This window comes from Lactuca serriola, chromosome 8, assembly GCF_051521515.1.
Source record: "Lactuca serriola cultivar US96UC23 chromosome 8, Lser_US96UC23_V15, whole genome shotgun sequence".
NCBI lineage: Eukaryota > Viridiplantae > Streptophyta > Magnoliopsida > Asterales > Asteraceae > Lactuca > Lactuca serriola.
The window spans coordinates 115,387,273-115,407,250 of record NC_136415.1 but is presented as its reverse complement, the minus strand read 5'-3'; the positions used below and the strand labels follow the sequence as shown (position 1 = coordinate 115,407,250).

Sequence of the window (19,978 nt, the reverse complement as noted above, 5' to 3'; positions counted from 1 at the left end):
TCGAAACCCTACTCTTTATTGGATGCAGCATTTTCAGATGCCCAAGCGATCATGGCGGAAGAGGTCGATGTCTGTGACGGACATCACCGGCGAGCTTCCCATCTACAATCCTGCTTCCACCATTGGCCGGAGAGAGAGTCAGAGCTGGAGCACGAGATCAGTAGTTAAATACAAACGGATTCATCTCATTCCTCTTGTCGTTATGCTGTGCTTCTTCATCCTCTGGTGCTTCAGTACTTCCGGTATCTCTATCTTATCTCTGTATCCTTTTATTACCTTAACATCAATCGTAATTTTAAATCTCGGTTTATTTTTCTTCCTCTTAATTATCGTTGTTGATGTAATCTATCTATCACTATGTCTGTGTTACATTTCACTATAGTTTATTTGTTGAGGAAATTCGGTCCTGATAATGACTAATTGATTGTTGTAATATTAAATAATGGCAAATGCGGAGATCAATTTGATTATACAACGATTTCAAAACCCTAGGAAACTGTGACCATATGTTAATGATGAGAAAGTTCTAGGTGCTAAACACTGGAGTGAGTTATAATCTGTTTGTTGTTATCTAGAACTGTGGATAATATGTGTGGTCAATTCGAAACAATTCTAATGATGCTTTGTGCTATGAAAGTTATTTTGAAAATTTCCTGTTGTAGTGTTTCTTATCTAAATTGTTCAAATCAAATATCTATACATCTGATGTTTATTACTTGTTTTTGTTAGTGGAGTTGGAAACCAAAGATGGGAGAACTCATTTTGTCCCAAGAACCAAGAAGCCGAAGCAAAAGAATGCAGAAACAGATGTTGATCTTACTGTGTTGGCATTAGAAAGTCCACCAGATGGTTTCTTGTCACTTTCGAATGGACCATACGCCTCATTAGCTGTTCTTCATCAGCCCCATGTGTCATTCTTGGATTCTCATGATCACAATGCACCATTAACAGCTTCTCATGAGCCACATGCCTCATTTCCAGTGTCTCATGAGCTAAAACCTCCATTGTCAGTTTCACATGATCCAAGTGCCTCATTCTCTGATTCTCGTGAACCTAACAAGTTGTTATCAGATCCACATGAGCTAGAAGCATCATATACAGTTTCCCATGATGCAATCTCATATCCAGGCATAAGCAATGAAGATGCACCATAGTGTATTAGAAAAATGATGGTCAAGGTAAAGGATCCTCCTCCAGCTTTTCACATAAGTCTTGTATGGGAAAACTGTTCAACCACTACTCATTTCCTTTTATCCATTTTCTACTACAATTAGACTAAAGTAGTAGTATACATAGAAGAAGAAATAGAAGATAACTCCATGTGGTTATACCTTAGCATTGAATAAGACAGTCCAAGGGTATAATGAGTATATCAACTGTAGATGCAGCATTTGTTATCGTAGGTATAATACAAAGTTTGATCTAAAGTTTACACACGAAATGAGAAAGATAAATTTTCTAAAATATTCCTACATTGATCAATCAATATTTCTTTTCATAGTCTGCTGATGAATATGTTTCTAGAAAACTAGGGCACCCCTTGTAAATAGTCTACAACTCAACAACCTCATTTTCATGACAATTACCAACCCACAAATATAAAATCCCTTTCTTATTAGCTGGCAAGACTCTACAACAATCCTTTCTTGGAGCCTGCAACATAAATAAAATAGAACTTATTGAATTTGAAATGAAAGATAATGAAAAAAGGATGAGAAAACAGAAAAAGACGTACCCTTGTCCAACGAAGACTATCTTCCTTCTTTAACACCACGATAGTATCAATCGATTCAGGGGATTCCATTTTCCATTTACAAAAAGGGTAACGCTCTTTATGAAGAGTATAAATCCCAATTATTCTCCCCCTTTCTTTATCATACCTCGTTGAACTCATGTAATAAACAAAAGGCTTCTGACATGGGTTCCTTGCAAATGGCCTAGTATTGAACGCATAAGCTGTATAATCAAGCTTTTTGTGCCAATTTAGAAACGTGCGAGTAGGTGTTTCAAGCTCTCTAGGTGATAGAATCCCCCTTACAATTTGAACTGCAAAACCCCATGACACCAGAATCGACCATTCCCTTTTCTTCTCATAGCAAATGGATTGCTGTATGACACTAGCGGAATCGAATTTTGCTGATTCCAGTAAATGTTTGATTCCTAGGGGTCTCGGCATTCCCGGGAATATCGGGTCGACAAAATCGAGGTGGTGGAGGGAGACTAATGGTGTTACTGGGTGCGCTGATAATAGACCTAACAGATTCCCATGCACATCATACTGCACATTGGAATGGAATCAGTAATTCCAGAATGGAATAAGTAATTCCAGAGATTTAAGTTTTAACTTTTAAGAATTTATAAGACCAACCTGGTGGAATCCGGGTTCTTTTGTGAGTGGGATATTTAGTTCAGCCATACACGCGTGCATTCTGTCGTCACTCCCGTAGTACCCAGGGTATCTTTGAAGACATCTGTCCTGCATCTTTTCTAACTCCACCGCCAATGGGTAGCTGATGGCGAACCCACCGCCGCCATACGCCATCCCATATGAAAACAATATGTTTTGGAAATGACTTTCTGACGTCGTTCCGATGTAATAAAATTGATTATGGTCGTATTTAGATAAAATTCTCACTAGGTTTTCAACGACGAATACAGTGTCGTCGTCTCCCATCACAAACCACCGTACATTCTCCATACCCAACCGGAGCGTCTCCGACACCACTCTGGAAATACGTATCGCGGATCTGAAACCATCTGGGTTTGTGTACGGAAACTTTGAGGTGTCGCCGGAGATGTGGATGTCCGGTAGGTTTTCGTTTTCTGTGGTTTTTACACGTTTGTCTAACCAAACAACACCTCTGGTCTCCCCCCGCCGCCACCATAGCTTGAGGTACTCTTTCCGGGACCGCCATAACCGGGAAGAGGCGGCGATGCCGAACGCGATGTGTTTGAGTTCGGTGTCAAACCGGAGTACAGATTCAGATGTGGTGGTGTTGCTATTGAGGTTTTCGGTGGTTGAGAAGTGGTTGCCGGAGTTGGTGGCGGTGGGGGCGGGTTCGAAGAGGACGGTGGAATAGTAGAGGATGTAGACGAAGAACAAGGAAAGGAGGAGCCAGGAGACGGAGGTGCGGATGGTAGGGCGGTTAGAAGGGTGGCGGTGTGGGGTGGAGGAGGGTGCCATTAACGTGGTGGTGATTGGGCGGCATACCCATTGCTAGAGGTAATAATTAGCGACAACTGGGTAATAGAATATTTGCAGAAAAGGGGTATGCATGGGCGAGTGAGTGATTTTCGGACATTGTGAGGGAGACAATCAGAGATTCGTTAAGAAATTTGTAATTACCGATCAAAAAATATAGGCTCCACTTATTTTGCTTATCACCATATCCTTACAATATTACCATGAAATACGTTCACACCTGTGCTCTAGCCACTACACTGTCAATGCCGCCACTAGGCCGGGGGCGGCGAGAATGATGGTTTTGAGTTGTTTTGACTTTCGAAGAATTACCGGCAATGAAGCGGTTAACATTTTTAAGGTATAATGATTAAAAGGGTAATAATACACATTTTGTTATGGAGTTTTTTTTTTTTTTTTTTTTTTTTTTTTTTTTTTACCATTCATCTTGTTAAACTGTACATATTTAATCTTTATGACCTGCTACTAGGGATGAACAAAAGAACCGACCCGGCTGGAACCGGCCCGTGAACCGAACTTTGTGAAAACTAGGAACTGAATCGGACCGTTGGTTCTACTGGTTCCGGTTCTTGTTGTGTCTTAAAATGTTGGAAACGGTCCTTGAAAAATAGCAACACAAGGTTCCGGTTTTTGCTGGTTTTACCGGTTCCGGTTAGGGATGTCAAAAACCTCCGTAGGACCCCACTCCCGCGGGACCCCGATATCGTACGGGATAAAATTTTTAAAAAAACCGGGAGCGGGAATGGGGCGGGGGAAGAATTAAACCCCATTTATTTTCGGGACTAGGGTCGGGAGTCGGTATTTCTGTCCCGTACTCCTGTGGGCGCCCGACTGTACATTTATGTAAAAAATATATATTTAATATAAAATACATATACAAAATAGATTTTCTAATTTTAGGTTTAGTGTAGGTTTCACTTTTCCGTTTCCAATTAATGGATGTTGAAGATGTAGCGAATTGATCATATATGTTTGGACATGTAAGTATTTTATATTTGTAATGTTGGATTTGTCGTATTTTATATTTGTAAGATTGTTGGAATTGTCGTTTTGTAATGTTGGATTTTTAATTTTTTAGTTTCTAAAACATTAGGTTTTAAGTTTTTAAAGTTATTAAAAATAGTTTTTTTTAGCCTAAAACAAAGCAGTTTTTTAGCAAAAAAAAAAAAAAAAAATCGAATTTTAAGCTTATAAACCGGGGGAACGGGGGCAAGATCGGGGGCGATGGAGGTAACAGGGACTATTTAAACGGGGGATCCGGGGGCGGGGGTAACAACTGATTTCGGGAGCGGGGGCGGGGGCAGCTATTTCCGCTCCCGTTTGGTCCCGTTGACATCCCTAGTTCTGGTTGGTTCCGGTTCCTGGTTCCAAAAATCCACAAGAATATCGTCCTGGTCCCGCCCGACCGGTTCCATCGGGTACCGGTTCCGGCCGGTTTCCCGGTCCATATGTTCATCCTTACCTGCTACTCTAAGTAAGCCGATAAAAATGACTTAATAATTTTATATATTTCTTATTTTGTACACATTTAGTCCTTAATATTTTTGTACACATTTAGTCTTTAATATTTTTTTTGTTGCAAAATAAGTCATTTTTGCTTTTGTACTCATTCGTACTTATGAATGCTTTCTTTAGATTTTTCTCACGACATCTTACGCGAGACAATCATTAATAAAGTGTTTTAGGGCTTTTCATGTTTATGTCCATCGCGATCTCGACTACTTGGTTGTTTAGGTCATATGTTATGAACGTCATAACTTCTTCATATGATCTCAAATTTAAATGATCGTTATATCCTTGCATTTGTATTTTAGTTTACTACAACTTTTGTTTAGATTATCCCCGTTAAAAAGTAATATATTTTTACTTATGATCTTTATATCCATACGTTTTTTTTATGAATGCATGTATATAAAGATCGTTAAAATCTGATATTGTATGAAGAAGTTTCGACATTTAGAACACAAGACCTACTCAACAAAATAGTTGAGATCGTGATGAACATAAGCATCAACAACGCAAACACCTCTTTAATGATTGTCCCACGTAAGATGTCGCGAGAAAAAACTAAAAAAATCATTCATAAATACTTGAGTACAAAAAATAAAATAAAAGACTTATTTTGAAAAAACAATATTAAGGACTAAAGGTGTACAAAAATATTAAGGACTAAATGTGTACAAAATAAGAAATGTATTACCCTCTTAAGCAATTTTTCTTGGCTAACCTGAAGTAACCGGTCATAAGGACTGAATGTTTACAGTTTAACAAGTTGATGGGGGTAAATGTGGACAAAAAAAAACTCAATGACCAAATGTGTACAAATCAATTTGTACACATTTAGTCAATTAGTTTTTTTTTTTTTTTTCGTTCACATTCACCCATTCAACTTGTTAAACTATACAACTTTTTTTTAGATTACTCCCGTTAAAAGTAATATATTTTTACTTACGATCTCTATATCCATACGTTTTTTACGAATGCATGTATGAATTATTATTATTATTATTATTATTATTATTATTATTATTATTTTGGTATAAAATCGTAAGTAAAAATATATTGCATTTTAATAGGAGTAATCTTAACGAAAGTTGTAGTAGACTAAAAAATCGAACACATGAATATAAAGATCGTTAAAATCTGATATCGTATAAAGAAGTTACGACGTTCAAAACACAAGACCTAAGCCAAACCACAAGACCTACGCAACCAAACAGTCGAGATCGCGATGAACATAAACATCAACAACCCAAACACCTCATCAATGATTGTCCCACGTAAGATGTCGTGAGAAAAACCCAAAAAAATCATTCACAAGTACTGAATGGGTACAAAAACAAAAATGACTTGTTTTGAAAAAAAAAATTATTAAACACTAAATGTGCACAAAAATAATAAGGACTAAATGTGTACAAAATAATAAATATATTATCCTATTAAATTATTTTTTCCTAAATATGTAAAAATCAAAAAATATATTAGCTTTTTATGTCATTATTTTTTTATTAAATAAATAAACTAGGTGTGAAACCCGTGTATTACACAGGTTGATTTAAAAAAAAGATTAAACATTAAAGTGTAAATATAAAATATTTTTTAATGTATAACTTTAAAATAAAGAAGATACATATTTATTGCAATTTAATATCATATATATATATATATATATATATATATATATATATATATATATATATATATAATACTTTACATATATAAATATATGACTTTAATTTTAAAAATTGAAATAAACCAAAAATTGACAAGTGGATAATATTTATTTCAAAAATACCACAAAATGACAAGTGTCAAAATTAATGAGAGGTTGACATGTGGCAAAAAAACCTTCATTTATTAAGGAGGATATATTTAATACTTTACATATTTAAATATATGACTTTAATTTTAAAAATTGAAATAAACCAAAAATTGACAAGTGGATAATATTTATTTCAAAAATACCACAAAATGACAAGTGTGAAACTTAATGAGAGGTTGACATGTGGCAAAAAACCTTCATTTATTAAGGAATTCCTGCAGAGTGGTCACATTTCAATTCATTTATTTTATCGAGGGACTGCATGTACACATTGACAAATATTATAGGGGCAATTTGTAAACTTCAGTTGATAAGTAATTCACAACAAAGTATAAATTAATGCCAATTGGGATTTGGGAAACTGTTCACCTCCGAGAATGCAGTTTTTAGTCGGCGTCTACTTACCTTTACAACCATCTCCGACTCCGGCGTTTTACCAGCTCGTATACCTCAATGAATGTATTTAAGAAAAGCGAGAAGGGGTAGCTTGAGGAGTATCAACAACAATGATGTTGAAGTTCGAAGCTGATGATTGGGTCTGAAAATTAGGTATTTATTGTTATTTTTGTTGTTAAATTGTTAGTTCGTTACTGATTGAAGAATTATTTTCAATTGTGAGAAATTGGTTTAGTTCTATGCTGTTTTGATGGTGAATTTGTAATGCCGTTATGCAAAAGGAATTTAGTTCATTGGTATACCTTTTTCATTTGCATACCTCAATCACTATACCTGAATTGCCATAACAGTGTAAATTAACCAATTAAAAAGTTAAACTCAAGGTTGAGGGATTTTATGAGACGATACAAATCATTGCCTGATAAACTAAACTAAGCATAGATCCTCATTATTTTATTTTATCTTTCGGGATCAGGAGAAGAGGCAGATTTGATTAAGCTACCAACTTGGGTCTTCAAAACACAAAACAAGGTTGCCCAAACATGCAACAATTCTCCAACAGCAGCACAAAGATCTGCTACCAGTCTCTATATATAACAAAAGCTCTTGTTCTCAAAAAATAGCAATTAATCCCGCTGTCATTAGAACTTTGATAGAGACCTGCAGATCTACAAATGATCTCATGTCATAGCGAAAACTGTTGGTACATTTTTTTCGTCTTTTTTTAGAAATTCTCCTTGTGGAAATGAAAGCGAGTCGTGTTTGTTAGGCTAAATTCTTTGCAGAGATTTCTTAGTTGTTTTGTAAGTGCCCGGGCCCCGCAATAGAAAACACCTGCAATTCGATGGAAACGGAAATTGTAAAATGATGATAAGCACATACAACGTAGATCTATTGAGATTTGTTGGCTAATATTTAATATGGAATTTTTATAAAAAGGTGGAGTGGTGCTGCTCTCAAATATGGTTTTAAGTATTTGTTTGTTTCATTCTTTCTTCTCTTGCCTCATGGTTTAGAAAGGTGTGAGTTGAATCTTTGGAGGGTGTGGGTGTAATTTGGGGCTGGTTTGAGAGATTAGTCTATGTGATTGTAATAATTTATCTGATAGTGAATTTTTCTCTCTAAAGACTAGTTTTTCTCTAGTTTTCGACATTCAAGTTCTTTTTCTTTTCATTGGACGCATTATTGAGAATCTATGAGACCATTTTACCAATAGAGCCCGACACTAGAACCAAATATATAACCATTATGATAATCAATATTAGAAAAGATAGTAGTAATGAGTGTGATGCTTTACCTATTTTAGAACCTTTATGCGTAGTTGCCAAGGTCTGGAATACCTTTCTCCAGTTAGGTCTTGCAAAATGTGTTTTAATCTGCCGTGATTTGTTTGTTGTTAGAAAATAAATCCTTGAAAATAAAGAACAGATTAAGTTTTAAGTCATCATATATTTCAAGAAAGTTTATACCTTACTCTGAGAGACAACATCAACTCCATCTTTAGCAAGTTGCAGAGACTGCACCATAGAAATAAGTGCAGATCTCACGTCACCTTGTTCATACACACTCGTTAGGTAGTTATGCATTTCAATTATGTTCTGCAATAATTCACATACATGACCTATTAATTAAATGAAATGGTATGCACTGATAACGAAAAACATAAAATACTAAAAGTTAAGGTTAATGACCCACATTGTGATCATTTTCTGCAATATCATCCATTACACCTTTGAACCATTCGAAAGAGCCTTGCTCCCTTGTTACCCAATAAAAGTAAGCTCTTTTATTCAGATTAAAATCCCCCAATCTCTGCAGTTAAAACAAGTGTACTCTCAAATTTTTTTTTATTATCTAAAATGTTTCCTTTTCAATAGCTATTTTTTACTTACCGATTGTTTTAGGTGGTGTAGCAGGTCGTTTAAAATACTGATGAATGGAGTGGCTCCAATACCCAAGCCAATAAGTAACAGGACTTGGTAATTCCTATAATGTTGAGCTGGTGCTCCATAAGGTCCTTTGATGTAGATTTTAGGATACCTACCAAAACAAAAAGTGAAAATTAAAATAAATTTATGTAAAAATGGGTGATTTAGCCTTAGTTTTTTATGGAACTCACTTTACTTGTGATTCTTTGGCATTAGTTTCGATTCTGACAAGATTTCCTTCTACACTGTTCTTCTGCTGAGCCTCACAGCTGGCCTGCATTTCTGTGTTTTAGAATTCAGATTAAGAGAGAACATGCAGTTGATGAAGAGGTAGAAGTGAATGGAGATGTATATATTAACACATTGTTTGACCTTTGCAAATTCTTCTCTAAGTGCTTTTGTCCAGTCTCCCAAAGTACGAATATGCACACTTAGGTAGTCATCTCCAGGTGCAGAAGTGATAGTGAACGGATGCCTGTCATATATAGTAAATCCACATTTATGAATAATTCATTTTTGTCAATTCAAGATCCAAGTAGCATGGTTGCAGTCTCATCTGTCTCTATATATGTTGGATTTTATCCTATATGAATCTAATTGACACTTACCATTCAAAACGTGATATTCTTGGACATTGTACAAAGAGGTACATTCCACTCTTGTACTTGAATCCTGTAGGTTTAGTCATGTATAATGCTAGCACATTTCCCGTGTATATGATAGCCTGCATTTACACAACATGTACAAAAGAAATTAGGGTTTTCTAGCTAGTAGAGAACAAGAAACATAAGGACTTGCATGAGAGTTATATATATAGTCACCTTAATGGTATCAACTTTCAGTGTATGATCAGTTGTAAGGATTCTTTCACTAGCATAACACACCATTGGAATCAAGAGATACATCCACGTCTGAAATTTTGACAAAATTTTGTCAAACTTTTCATCAAAAGCAAAAATCATTTGTGTGTGTATGTACAGAAAAGCTGTAAAGTGACATACAGTTTTCCTATACCATCCAACGGTGAGGATTAAGAAGTAGCCATGAGCGATGAACAAGAAGTAAACGATAATCAGCAGATGATGAGTGTACCAAAAGGAAGTAAACCCAGCCAAATCACTAAATGGCCTAGGCAAATTATTGACATTTCTCCTAAAAGAACTTGTAGCGAAGAGGAAGGAAATAGCCATTAAAATCATCATTACAATTCCAGTCCACCCGGGGATGCTTAACAATAGGTCCATGTAAGTTGGTTGTTCTGTAAACAAAGCTCCAAAAACAGCCATGAACTGGTTATTAGGGCAAGTCGACAGCCTTATAAAATTGCACGACAAGTGGGCCACTGTGTGAACCACACTCCCTATTACAATTGCAAGGGCGATGATTTTATGGAAGTTGATGTTCTCATCAACAGGTAGTAATTTTCCAAGGAAAGTTTCTCGAATGGATGTAAGTGTTCTTCTGCATACAGGAAGGAGAATGAGAGCCATATTGAACTTTAGGGTTTCACCCGCGCCTTTTGCAGTGCAGCTGCAATATCCCAGGACTTGAAACGATGGCATCAAGTTATACTGGTGGAATTTCCACATGAACAGTGCGATGTTCATTTCCCAAAAGAGAAATAATACCCACATTACTTTCCAATGTTCGAGCCCTGATTCAAACATTTTTGTACAGAATTTTCTCATGGGGTTTCTGTAATCTTCTGGAATCATCGTTTTTGCTAGATCGGTCGTGTCCTCAGCGGTTAACTTGCATGTTTCCTTAGATGTCGTGCTTTTTAACAATGTCTCAAGTTGCCACATCTGTTAGATAATCAAATTAATTAAAAGAATATGATTATTAGATGTTTTAAAATTATATAAAAATATAAGTAGTAAGTTGATCATCAACTATATAGTTATTAGGATATAATTACCTCTATGTGGCCGTGCTGGTCAGGGTCGAGTCTTTCCATGATTAGAGCTGCATATGTTCCCGCTTGTTTCTTGAAAGCCGAAAGTTTGTTGGCTGATGCACTCATTATCAACACCTTCAACATAAGAAAAACCGAAAACTTTAAACAATGATATGTGATTTAGATTGAGAAGAACAAAGAAAATTTATCAGAAATGGCTCCTTTATATAATATCTACCTCTTTTACATCCTCCTCCGTTAGCAAGCCGTCCCCGTTCTTGTCACACCTGAAAAAAACTTTAATTATTAGCCACTAGGTTTTAGTTTGACATTTTTCTGCAAAAAGATTATTCTTCTATTAATATTAATCCTAGAGCTACCCGAGGAGTATCATGTGAGAGGTAAATCAGATCAACAACAACCCGCTTGGGGGCTAGCATAAGTGCCCCATTGTCCACAAGGAACCAAATCCACATTGGAATTAAAACTCTAATACTGACAGATGTTGAGACTTAAACTCTTCACGTTTAATGCAAGTATACCAACTGAATTTCCTCTAGGAGCTTGTTTGACAATCTACATGAAAAAAACTTGAATGAAATCGAAATGTGATCTTACATGTCGAAGAAAATATGAACTCGAGTATCAAGATCCTCTTTTGTCAAATCTTCCCAGAATATTTTCACTTGTCCTAACGTGATCCCTTCGGACACATCTATCCCTTTCCGTCTCGCAAGGGCATCAAACAATTCTCCCGAGAACTCGCTCCCATCTCCCATTCCTTAAAAAAAAGCATAAATAGTTAATCGAAATAAGTCCATAAAGAAACTATTCAAGATTCAAAAAAAAAATCTTGAATCAATCTAACCGATACAAATCCCAAATTTCTCTCTTTGTAGCTTCCCATTCTTTGAAAACCGATGAAACCGTTTCTCAACACCCATCCATGCATCCCCTTCTTTCCCAGTTATGACCCTATCAAGAAATCGCAAGCCACTAAGACCTCTAGCTGCACTTGATACTTGCCTTTCCAACATTGGTCCATCACGCCTCCTTATACTAGTAGCTCTCTTGCTTGCGTTTCTGCTTAGGATGCCCGGGACCGATAACCTCGTGTCCTCTAACTGAAGCATTGATTTCCGAGTCGAAAATTCTCTTGAAAGACCTCCACTTCGAATTGAAGACATTCCTCTTTGATCACTCATTTGGGATCGTTGTTCAGATGGATCAAGATCCATTTTATTTACTGTTGTGTTGTGTCTTTCAGAATGTAAAGAAAGTTATACTTGCATTCTTTATGTTTCTGGAGTTCTTTTTTGGGGGGCAACGAATGAGATATAGTTTGAGGAAGTGAATGGGATACAATCTCATTGAGTAATGAGTGGAAACACTTATAATTAGTTTTGGAGAAAAACATGCATCTACTCCTATTCTTTAGGATTTCCAGAAGACTTGAAAAAAAATCGACAAAAGTTCCATAAGCCAAGTGCTAAATAGATGGAATTAATTAAACAAGACAAGACTCCTTCTTGTCTTTACTTTCCGCAAAATCGTGGTTTTCATACATTTCCCATGACGATAGAGGGCTGGTTTTCATTGTTATTGTAATATCTAGAAGAGTTTATTAATCTTTGATATTTTTTAATGTTCTTTTTCCGGAAAATGTATAAGAACGATGGATCCTTTTAGCAGCATCAATACAATGGCCATTCCGTCACTTATGTTCAAACAATCTTTAGTCAGTTTATAGAACCTATAGGAAATTAACTACAGTATCTGTGACCCTCGGAACCGTCAATAATCACTGTAGGGAGCCCTTACCGACGGATTATGTCTGTCAGGAAAAAATGCCTTGCTAACCAATTCAGTGACAGTTTTATCACCACTAATTACTCACTACAAAAATAAACATCTATAGGGACGACAAAAGTCGTAGCGATGGACGATCCTGTAGGGACGATATATATATATATATATATATATATATATATATATATATATATATATATAGAGAGAGAGAGAGAGAGAGAGAGAGAGAGAGAGAGTTGACCAAACACTTTTGACTTTTTATGCTAAAGTGACAACAAATCGCCTCTACCGGTAAAGCGGGAACGAAAAAATGTTGGTGGGATTCCAAAAAGCTATAGGGACGACATATTGTCGCAAAAAGAAATTAAATTAAATATATATACAAGTTTTTATTTTGTTTAATTAGAATATAGGGGAGACGTTGTTTGGTTTAAGGGTATAGGGACGACAAGTCGTCTCCATAGGGGTTTGATGCTCACTGAAACCAGAAATGTATCCATTTCTCATTAATTGATCCTCCTTTGGCTCTCACTCTCTCAAGCGGCGATTTGCTTCATGCCAGCCACCACAACGACGACCAGGTAACCGCCGGCCTCCACAATGACCACCATCTTAGCTGCGATATTGGTCTGACGATTACTTATCTCGATCACATAGCCCCCCTTCACCTTTCTCTCTCTTTCGATCACAAGTTTTCTTCTTGTCAACTATCTCAAAGAAGACCAGTTTCCTGTCGGCCTCTACTCCTTCTCTTCCGGCGACCTCATTCCCCTGAGATTCCCCGCTTAATTAAGAAGACGAGGAGATTGGGAGAATAACGAGGCTACCTTTGAGTTTTTTCTTATTCATTAGTTTTTTTGGTTTAAAAAACGTGGATACCGATAGGACTAGGGTTTTTAACAATTATGCTTCTATCTTTGATTTGTGTCGTATTGAGGGGCAGAGAATGAGGACCGGGCATAGAACATAGGTCGAGAACTTCAGTACAAATTCAAGCATTCAGGTTTCTGTCATAACTTTAAGCATATAGTATCTTAGATACTCTTCTCTCTAATAGAAATTTGGAATTGAACTTAAGGATCTCACATATTGAATTCTTGTGTATCGTTTCTTAAAAATGTTTTTAACTTCTTTCATGTAACTTTATCTTTAATTGATAAATAAGACCCGTTTTTTGTCTTCTAAGTTAGAGTCAATGTTTTTTTTTTTTTTTTTTGGTTATTTTAGTAGTTTACTATTTAGATTTATGTATGATCAATTTGTTTGGTCTTGAATGTTTAGTTTTCTTAATTTGAAATTGCTACATTGAAGGTGATTTTCATAAAATTATAAAAGAAAGGGTTTTAGTACTTGCTAAATTGTTAGATTAGAATGAAGTTACCAACAATTCAACTAATTATTAGGTTCACTGCCTTATTTTGTAAGGTCGGTTACATTCGATAAGTCTGTGAATATGGAAATGTTGAATTGTTAATAGGAATGGGGTTAGATTGTTTGATTTTTTTTTTGTTTTTTGTTTTTTGTTTTTTTTTTTTTTTTTTTTTTTTTTTTTTTTTTGTAAAAGTCAATTTAGCTTCAATTGAGTAATTATTACACAACTTCATAGCTGTTTGGTTGAATTGCTAAATTGCACCTTTCTCAGACATCAATGTTGTTGGAATTTCTGATGCAAAGTTCAGTGCATTTGGGATAATAAATATAGTGAAGTTCGCTATTTATAATCATACTAGTTTATAACCCGTGGGAACCACGGTTATAAAATTAATCAAACTTTTATAGTAAAAACTCAAAATTATTAATAAGTTATTTTAAATAAATTATTAATTTAAGAGATATTTTTTATTAGTTATGTGAAATTATAATCATTGATTCAAATACATATATAAAATTAATTTTTAATATATATTAGATATTTTTTTATTTGTGAATTAATGAAAACAATAATTTAAAATTTAAAATTTAAAATTTAAAATTGAATCACATTAATGAGGAGGTCTAATAAATTTAAAATGGAAAACTAATAGATTGACAAGTGACAACACATTAATTAAAATGTCTAATATAGTGACACATGACAAAATAGCTACTCTTTTATTAGTATAGATTTGAATTGTTTTCTAAAATTTTATGTTTTCCACTAACAACACATTAATTATGATGTAATTGAGATAATAAATATTATTTTTCACATTTAATTGTTGTATAGCATTTATGACATTTAAGGGTTTTAATACCAATTAAGCTTTCTACTCATGAGCTTCCATTATTTTTAACATGGAGTAACTAAAGAGCCAAATATTTTTTGATTTACAAATATTTTATACTAATAAAGAATTCAAAATAATTATTCCGTTAATATAGATGTACCTAGTCTTATTAGAAGTAATATTTCAAATTATATTTGAAAATTAAAACTCCACACTTAATTAATATTAGTATAATGTAATATAATATAAGTTGGTTAATAAGATTAAATAAATATCAAAACATAAAGTGTAATCATATACAAACTAAATTTCAATATTAAAAGAATATATTTAGTTCTACTTAATAACATGACTTTTGTACACAAGCTCGCAACTATACCCCATGAAATTCTTGAATATGTTTTCTTCTTCACACCTAACGAGACTCATGAAGAAAAGGTCAACAACAATACACTTTTGACGGGTAATGCTTCTATCTTTTTCCTTTTATTTCAGAATTTTCAATGATTCATATTAATGGATTTGTTTTCATTTTATTGTTGGATTGATATATGTTGTAGATATTATTGGATGTGTGGTTGGTGCCGGTGAAATTGAATATTATGACCCGTTAACACATTATTTAATTTGACTCATGTAATATGAATGTATCATTGATATACAATATGTATCATGAAAATTATGTGTTTGTTTATTGTTATAATAATACTTCTTTTTCACTTTTGAATAGTGGTGATAAGAAGGTCATGAAGGTGAGGTCGTGGGGGAAGACTTCAGAAATATTTGATATTAAGTCTTACGAGGATGTCCGCACACCACTTATTGCAATTATAACATCTACTATCGTTAAAAAAAGGTGTGTTACAAATGTTATATTCCTAAGAATTGGTGTTTATTTTTATAGTAATATATTTGTATAACATTCAAAACATATTTATAGGTGAGTTGAAGTACGCTTCAACCACAGCTACTAGGATATACTTCAATCGGATATACATAAAGCCAAAACTATAAGTTCAAGGTTTGTTGTTACTATTACCATGCCAGATAAATATTTTTTTTCTAATATTCTTCATTTAGTCATAAGTTTTTATTATTATACAAAAAAACCACATATATGTATTTTTGTTAAGACTAATGATATTTGGGACTATTATTTTGATAGACATAAATACTAAAGTTTGTGAACATATCTATGTTAGTTTTGCTGAAAGAAATGAAGGCATTAGAAAGTTAGAGAGTCAACAGACCGTACAAGTTCCTGTAGCTAAGCAGATGTTCATTAATAGGAAGGTTATTTCAGAAATAGTCGACATGGCATGGATATCTGACGATCAAGCATACTTTCCCTTATGTAATAAATTTAAATAAAAAAACAATTGCATATACAACAATAAGCATTTATAAGTAATTTATTATTGTACAGGAACATGTGTTTATCGTGCTAGCAAAGATAGTAGGCATTGATCATGGTTATGGATGGTGTTATGTTTCATGCAATCAATGTAGCAAGAAATTGGTGCCGGACAATGGTTCATTTGTTTGCAACACTTGTAAGAAAGAATGTTGTTATCCCATCATTAGGTACATAAAAATGATAATCCTTTAGCTTTCGGTAATACGTATGTGAAAAAATAAATGTTATGTTATCATCATTTGTTTTTACTAGGTATAAAATACATGTGTGTGTTACTGATGAGAGTGGGAGCACAACATTTGTTATCTTCAACCAAGATGCTGAGAAATTGATTGATAGTTGTGCAAACAAGTTTATGAATCGATTAGGTGTTGGGAGCAATCAATTTCCAGAAGAGATAACTAATTTGATAGGGAAGTCATTTGTGCTCAAAATAAAACTTACAGACTACAATTTGAAAGATGGGTATGAAAACTATACGGTGGTCAAAATTTTTGAGATCGACGAAAAACTAGAAGCTAACTTTTGTGGTTTCTCAAGCTTCACAGTATGTGTATTTCCATTATTGTTTGGATTGTTATGTTATTTAGAAAGTTAATTAGTTTCCAAAAAACTATGTCTATACATTCATATATATATATATATATATATATATATATATATATATATATATATATATATATATATATATATTTATATTTAAGGATTCTTTGGGTTTGGCAGGGTGTTGAAACAAAAGGCAAGAGAAATGCTAGCACAATGCTTGGTATGCAGTATGATGATTCCCCAAACAACAATCATGCTTCGACTGAAATGAAGGGGTCTATATGTGAAGGAGTTGGTTTGGAAGATCCTGTTACTCCTCAAAAGGAACCTCAACAGCCGAAGAAATCAAAAAATGTCAACTAAAATTTCACCAACTCCCTTTTATTGTCTGGTCCATTCATTGGCCGTAGTGAAGAATAAAGTTTGAAGAATAAAGTCAAGTTATTTTTAAGTTTTTTTACAACTTTCACATTTAGCAATATTGTTAAACCTTTTCCCGTCATTTTTATTGAATGGTTATGATTTTCATATATGGTGGCCTGCCAAGATTAATTAAGTACGAAATAAGATTATTGCATATATATCATCAAGTACGGGTTTATCAACTTCAAATGGTCGGCTTCCCTACCAAAATCTCACTGTTTCGAATTACAACATTGACCAACATGGCTTTACTAAGTCATTAACAAAGAATCATTGCTATAGTTGGGTAAAAAGTGAAAGTGTAATGGTAATAGTTGTTACTTGATAATGGTGGTTGTGTTTTGAAGCAATCATTTGTACCACACACATTAAAATCAAGTGAGATTGGAAGTATTGTTGCATTGGACAATTATGATTGGTTGTAGTTTCAATCCCTTCTTTAGACACAGAGTTATGGATAAATTGAAAGACACATAATGTAGTTGACTTAAGTCATGAGTATGGTTATTATACTGTTGCCAATTCCACAAAACCATTGTTGTTTTTAAAATTATGTTAAACTATGTCAAAGAGTCAATTTTACTTATAAAGCGGTTTCATAAATATGTTGTTTTATAAAATTGTTAACATTTGTTCCTTCATCACTCATTTTACATTATATTTTATAGTTCAACGGTTTCTGTCCGACTCACAAGTCCACCAAATTTCTTAATGGGACAATGGTTAGTTAACTTCCGATTTTTAAAATAGGAAACTGGTCTACATCACCAATACATAATGACACAAATTAAATTAATAGTAGTCATAAAAGATGATATCTTCATAATGATGCTTAATTGTTACATTAAATATGGTCTTAATAGTTAATATTATTAATGGAATTGATTAGTATCATGTATCTCCTATTATGTAAAACCTATTTATTTACCCACTTGCATAATATTTAGAGGAGACATTAAATATCCTCCTACTTTTGTTCCTACAAATCTTCCTACCCAATTAAATGATTACATGTGTCATCTTATTATACTTAGATATCATTAAATGAACATTAAATGTGACACATGTCATCATTTAATTGGGTAGGAAGATTTTTAGGAACAAAAAGTAGGAGGATATTTAATTTCTCTATTTAGAGATCAGATGAATTATATCCCATAAAACTCTAAACAGTTTTTAACTAAATCATCAAAACATAATGACACCGATTAATATATTTTATTTCCTTATTGAAAGTATAACAGTATGACTTTCTATCCCACTAAACACAAATTATTAGACCTTTAACTCATATTATGTAAAACCTGTTTATTTACCCACTTACATAATATTTAGAGATTAGATGAATCATATCCCATAGAACTAGAACTTGAAACAATTTTTAACTAAATCTAAATACCATACCAAATTTACTGGTATGGTATATGAAAATGAGCGTAGGATACCTGACAAGATTACAAAAGATGTGTTGCGCAAGAAATCAATGGTCATGAAGTTGAAGAATCAATCGAGACAATTAGATGGTGTTGTACGTGGACAAACGATGGGACTTGAAGATAATATGGCCGATGTTGATAGGCTTGAGAAATATAGATGTGCAAGGATGCGTCGTCGTTTCATTCTAGATTTAAAAAGAGTTAGAAACATATCCACACGAGCAAAGAATACCCAATCATGCAACACTCAGCAAAATACAACAAGAATTACAAACATATCTACATCAACAAATAATACCCAATCATGCAACAGTCAACAAAATACAGAAGGTAAGTTTATAAAATTGGAAGGGGTGTCATAATAAAAAATTCAATAATCGAAAACAAGTGTTAATCGTTTTATTCGACAAAAAAACAAACTAATTTTCCGTATCAACAACCAGGAGGCTTCTGAAAACCCTAAAGAGGTTCCTAAAACTGCATATACCATGGACTATTCTAGAATTTATTCTTTTGTTTAATTATTGAACAATTACAATTCAACCCCTGCACCTTTAATTAATTCCAATTAATCCAGAATTAATTCCAAATTAATCTGATTAATTCTTAATTAATTATTACTAGTTTTAATTAATATATTATTCATATAATAAATTAACAAATCATTAATTAACAATTTCTAATTAATATATTAACAAATCATTTATCTCTCTCCTTTGATTTAATCTAAGTTATTTCATGGTTATGAGGGCAACCCAAAAAAGACTTTACATTTATTCATCAACGCTACACCAATTAAGTTAGGACCTTAGACACTTTAATTCAACACATATATGGACTCAAACAAGTGTCTCACACTTTGAATCTTTGCTTTCGTGAAGAGGTCAAAGAGTTTGGATTTATAGAAGTGAAGACGAGTCATGTGTATATGTCAAAGCTAGTGTGAGTGTTGTATTCGTTCTAGTATTGTATGTTGATGACATACTACTAATAGGAAACGGTATCCTAACGTTTCAAAGTGTTAAGAATTGGATTGGTAAATGTTTCTCTACGAAGGACCTAGGAGATGCAACATATATCCATGGAAAAAGAATATATAGATAGATAGACTAAAACGTCTAGTAGGACTTAGCCAAAGTAAATACTTGGATAAGATCTTGAAGAAGTTCAAGATGAAAGATTCTAAGAAAGGGTTTCTACTCATGGAACATGGTATAAACTCGAGTAAAGGTCAATATCCTAATACTAGTGAAGAACTGGATAGGAGGCAAGTCCTATATGCTTCTACTATAGGATCAATCATGTATGCCATGATATATACTCGACCTGATGTCTCATATGATTTTATCATGATGGGTCATTATAAGGACAACCCTGACAATATTCATTAGACGG

At 33.8% G+C, this 19,978-nt stretch overlaps 4 protein-coding genes across 4 annotated transcripts; 2 read left to right on the top strand and 2 right to left on the bottom strand.

The window, feature by feature from the left end:
* On the top strand, positions 1 to 1,427 carry LOC145070397 (uncharacterized). Its single transcript, XM_079017342.1, has 2 exons — positions 1 to 242; positions 730 to 1,427. The coding sequence occupies exons 1-2, from the start codon at positions 23 to 25 to the stop codon at positions 1,152 to 1,154; spliced, it is 645 nt and encodes a 214-aa protein (XP_078873468.1). The 5' UTR covers positions 1 to 22; the 3' UTR covers positions 1,155 to 1,427.
* Positions 1,428 to 1,444: 17 nt separating this feature from the next.
* LOC145070396 (uncharacterized) lies at positions 1,445 to 3,408 on the bottom strand. Its single transcript, XM_079017341.1, has 3 exons — positions 2,369 to 3,408; positions 1,736 to 2,278; positions 1,445 to 1,653 (listed from the first exon to the last, which is right to left on the bottom strand). Exons 1-3 carry the CDS (start codon positions 3,182 to 3,184, stop codon positions 1,552 to 1,554), a joined length of 1,461 nt encoding a protein of 486 aa, XP_078873467.1. The 5' UTR covers positions 3,185 to 3,408; the 3' UTR covers positions 1,445 to 1,551.
* A 3,858-nt stretch (positions 3,409 to 7,266) lies between these two features.
* LOC145067318 (putative respiratory burst oxidase homolog protein H) lies at positions 7,267 to 11,983 on the bottom strand. The gene is made up of 14 exons (XM_079014485.1): positions 11,614 to 11,983; positions 11,364 to 11,526; positions 10,984 to 11,032; positions 10,767 to 10,880; positions 9,850 to 10,653; positions 9,670 to 9,759; positions 9,457 to 9,572; positions 9,221 to 9,323; positions 9,040 to 9,122; positions 8,813 to 8,960; positions 8,616 to 8,732; positions 8,390 to 8,518; positions 8,218 to 8,296; positions 7,267 to 7,754 (listed from the first exon to the last, which is right to left on the bottom strand). Exons 1-14 carry the CDS (start codon positions 11,981 to 11,983, stop codon positions 7,645 to 7,647), a joined length of 2,475 nt encoding a protein of 824 aa, XP_078870611.1. The 3' UTR covers positions 7,267 to 7,644.
* Positions 11,984 to 15,109: 3,126 nt separating this feature from the next.
* LOC145067317 (uncharacterized) lies at positions 15,110 to 17,087 on the top strand. Its single transcript, XM_079014483.1, has 7 exons — positions 15,110 to 15,224; positions 15,322 to 15,370; positions 15,492 to 15,617; positions 15,964 to 16,054; positions 16,188 to 16,345; positions 16,431 to 16,725; positions 16,902 to 17,087. Exons 1-7 carry the CDS (start codon positions 15,110 to 15,112, stop codon positions 17,085 to 17,087), a joined length of 1,020 nt encoding a protein of 339 aa, XP_078870609.1.
* The last annotated feature ends 2,891 nt before the right edge of the window (positions 17,088 to 19,978 follow it).

Bases quoted from the DNA above. Each gene is read 5' to 3' on its own strand.
- LOC145067317 (XM_079014483.1), top strand. From the start codon at position 15,110: ATGACTTTTGTACACAAGCTCGCAACTATACCCCATGAAATTCTTGAA. The intron at 15,371-15,491 runs GTTAACACATTA...ACTTTTGAATAG, and splicing joins GAAATTGAATATTATGACCC to TGGTGATAAGAAGGTCATGA. The intron at 15,618-15,963 runs GTGTGTTACAAA...TATCTATGTTAG, and splicing joins TCTACTATCGTTAAAAAAAG to TTTTGCTGAAAGAAATGAAG.
- LOC145070396 (XM_079017341.1), bottom strand. From the start codon at position 3,184: ATGGCACCCTCCTCCACCCCACACCGCCACCCTTCTAACCGCCCTACC. The intron at 2,279-2,368 runs GTTGGTCTTATA...TCCAATGTGCAG, and splicing joins AAGAACCCGGATTCCACCAG to TATGATGTGCATGGGAATCT. The intron at 1,654-1,735 runs GTACGTCTTTTT...TTTATGTTGCAG, and splicing joins ATAGTCTTCGTTGGACAAGG to GCTCCAAGAAAGGATTGTTG.
- LOC145067318 (XM_079014485.1), bottom strand. From the start codon at position 11,983: ATGGATCTTGATCCATCTGAACAACGATCCCAAATGAGTGATCAAAGA. The intron at 9,573-9,669 runs GTGACTATATAT...GTGTAAATGCAG, and splicing joins TGAAAGTTGATACCATTAAG to GCTATCATATACACGGGAAA. The intron at 9,324-9,456 runs GTAAGTGTCAAT...TATATATGACAG, and splicing joins AGAATATCACGTTTTGAATG to GCATCCGTTCACTATCACTT.
- LOC145070397 (XM_079017342.1), top strand. From the start codon at position 23: ATGCAGCATTTTCAGATGCCCAAGCGATCATGGCGGAAGAGGTCGATG. The intron at 243-729 runs GTATCTCTATCT...TGTTTTTGTTAG, and splicing joins CTGGTGCTTCAGTACTTCCG to TGGAGTTGGAAACCAAAGAT.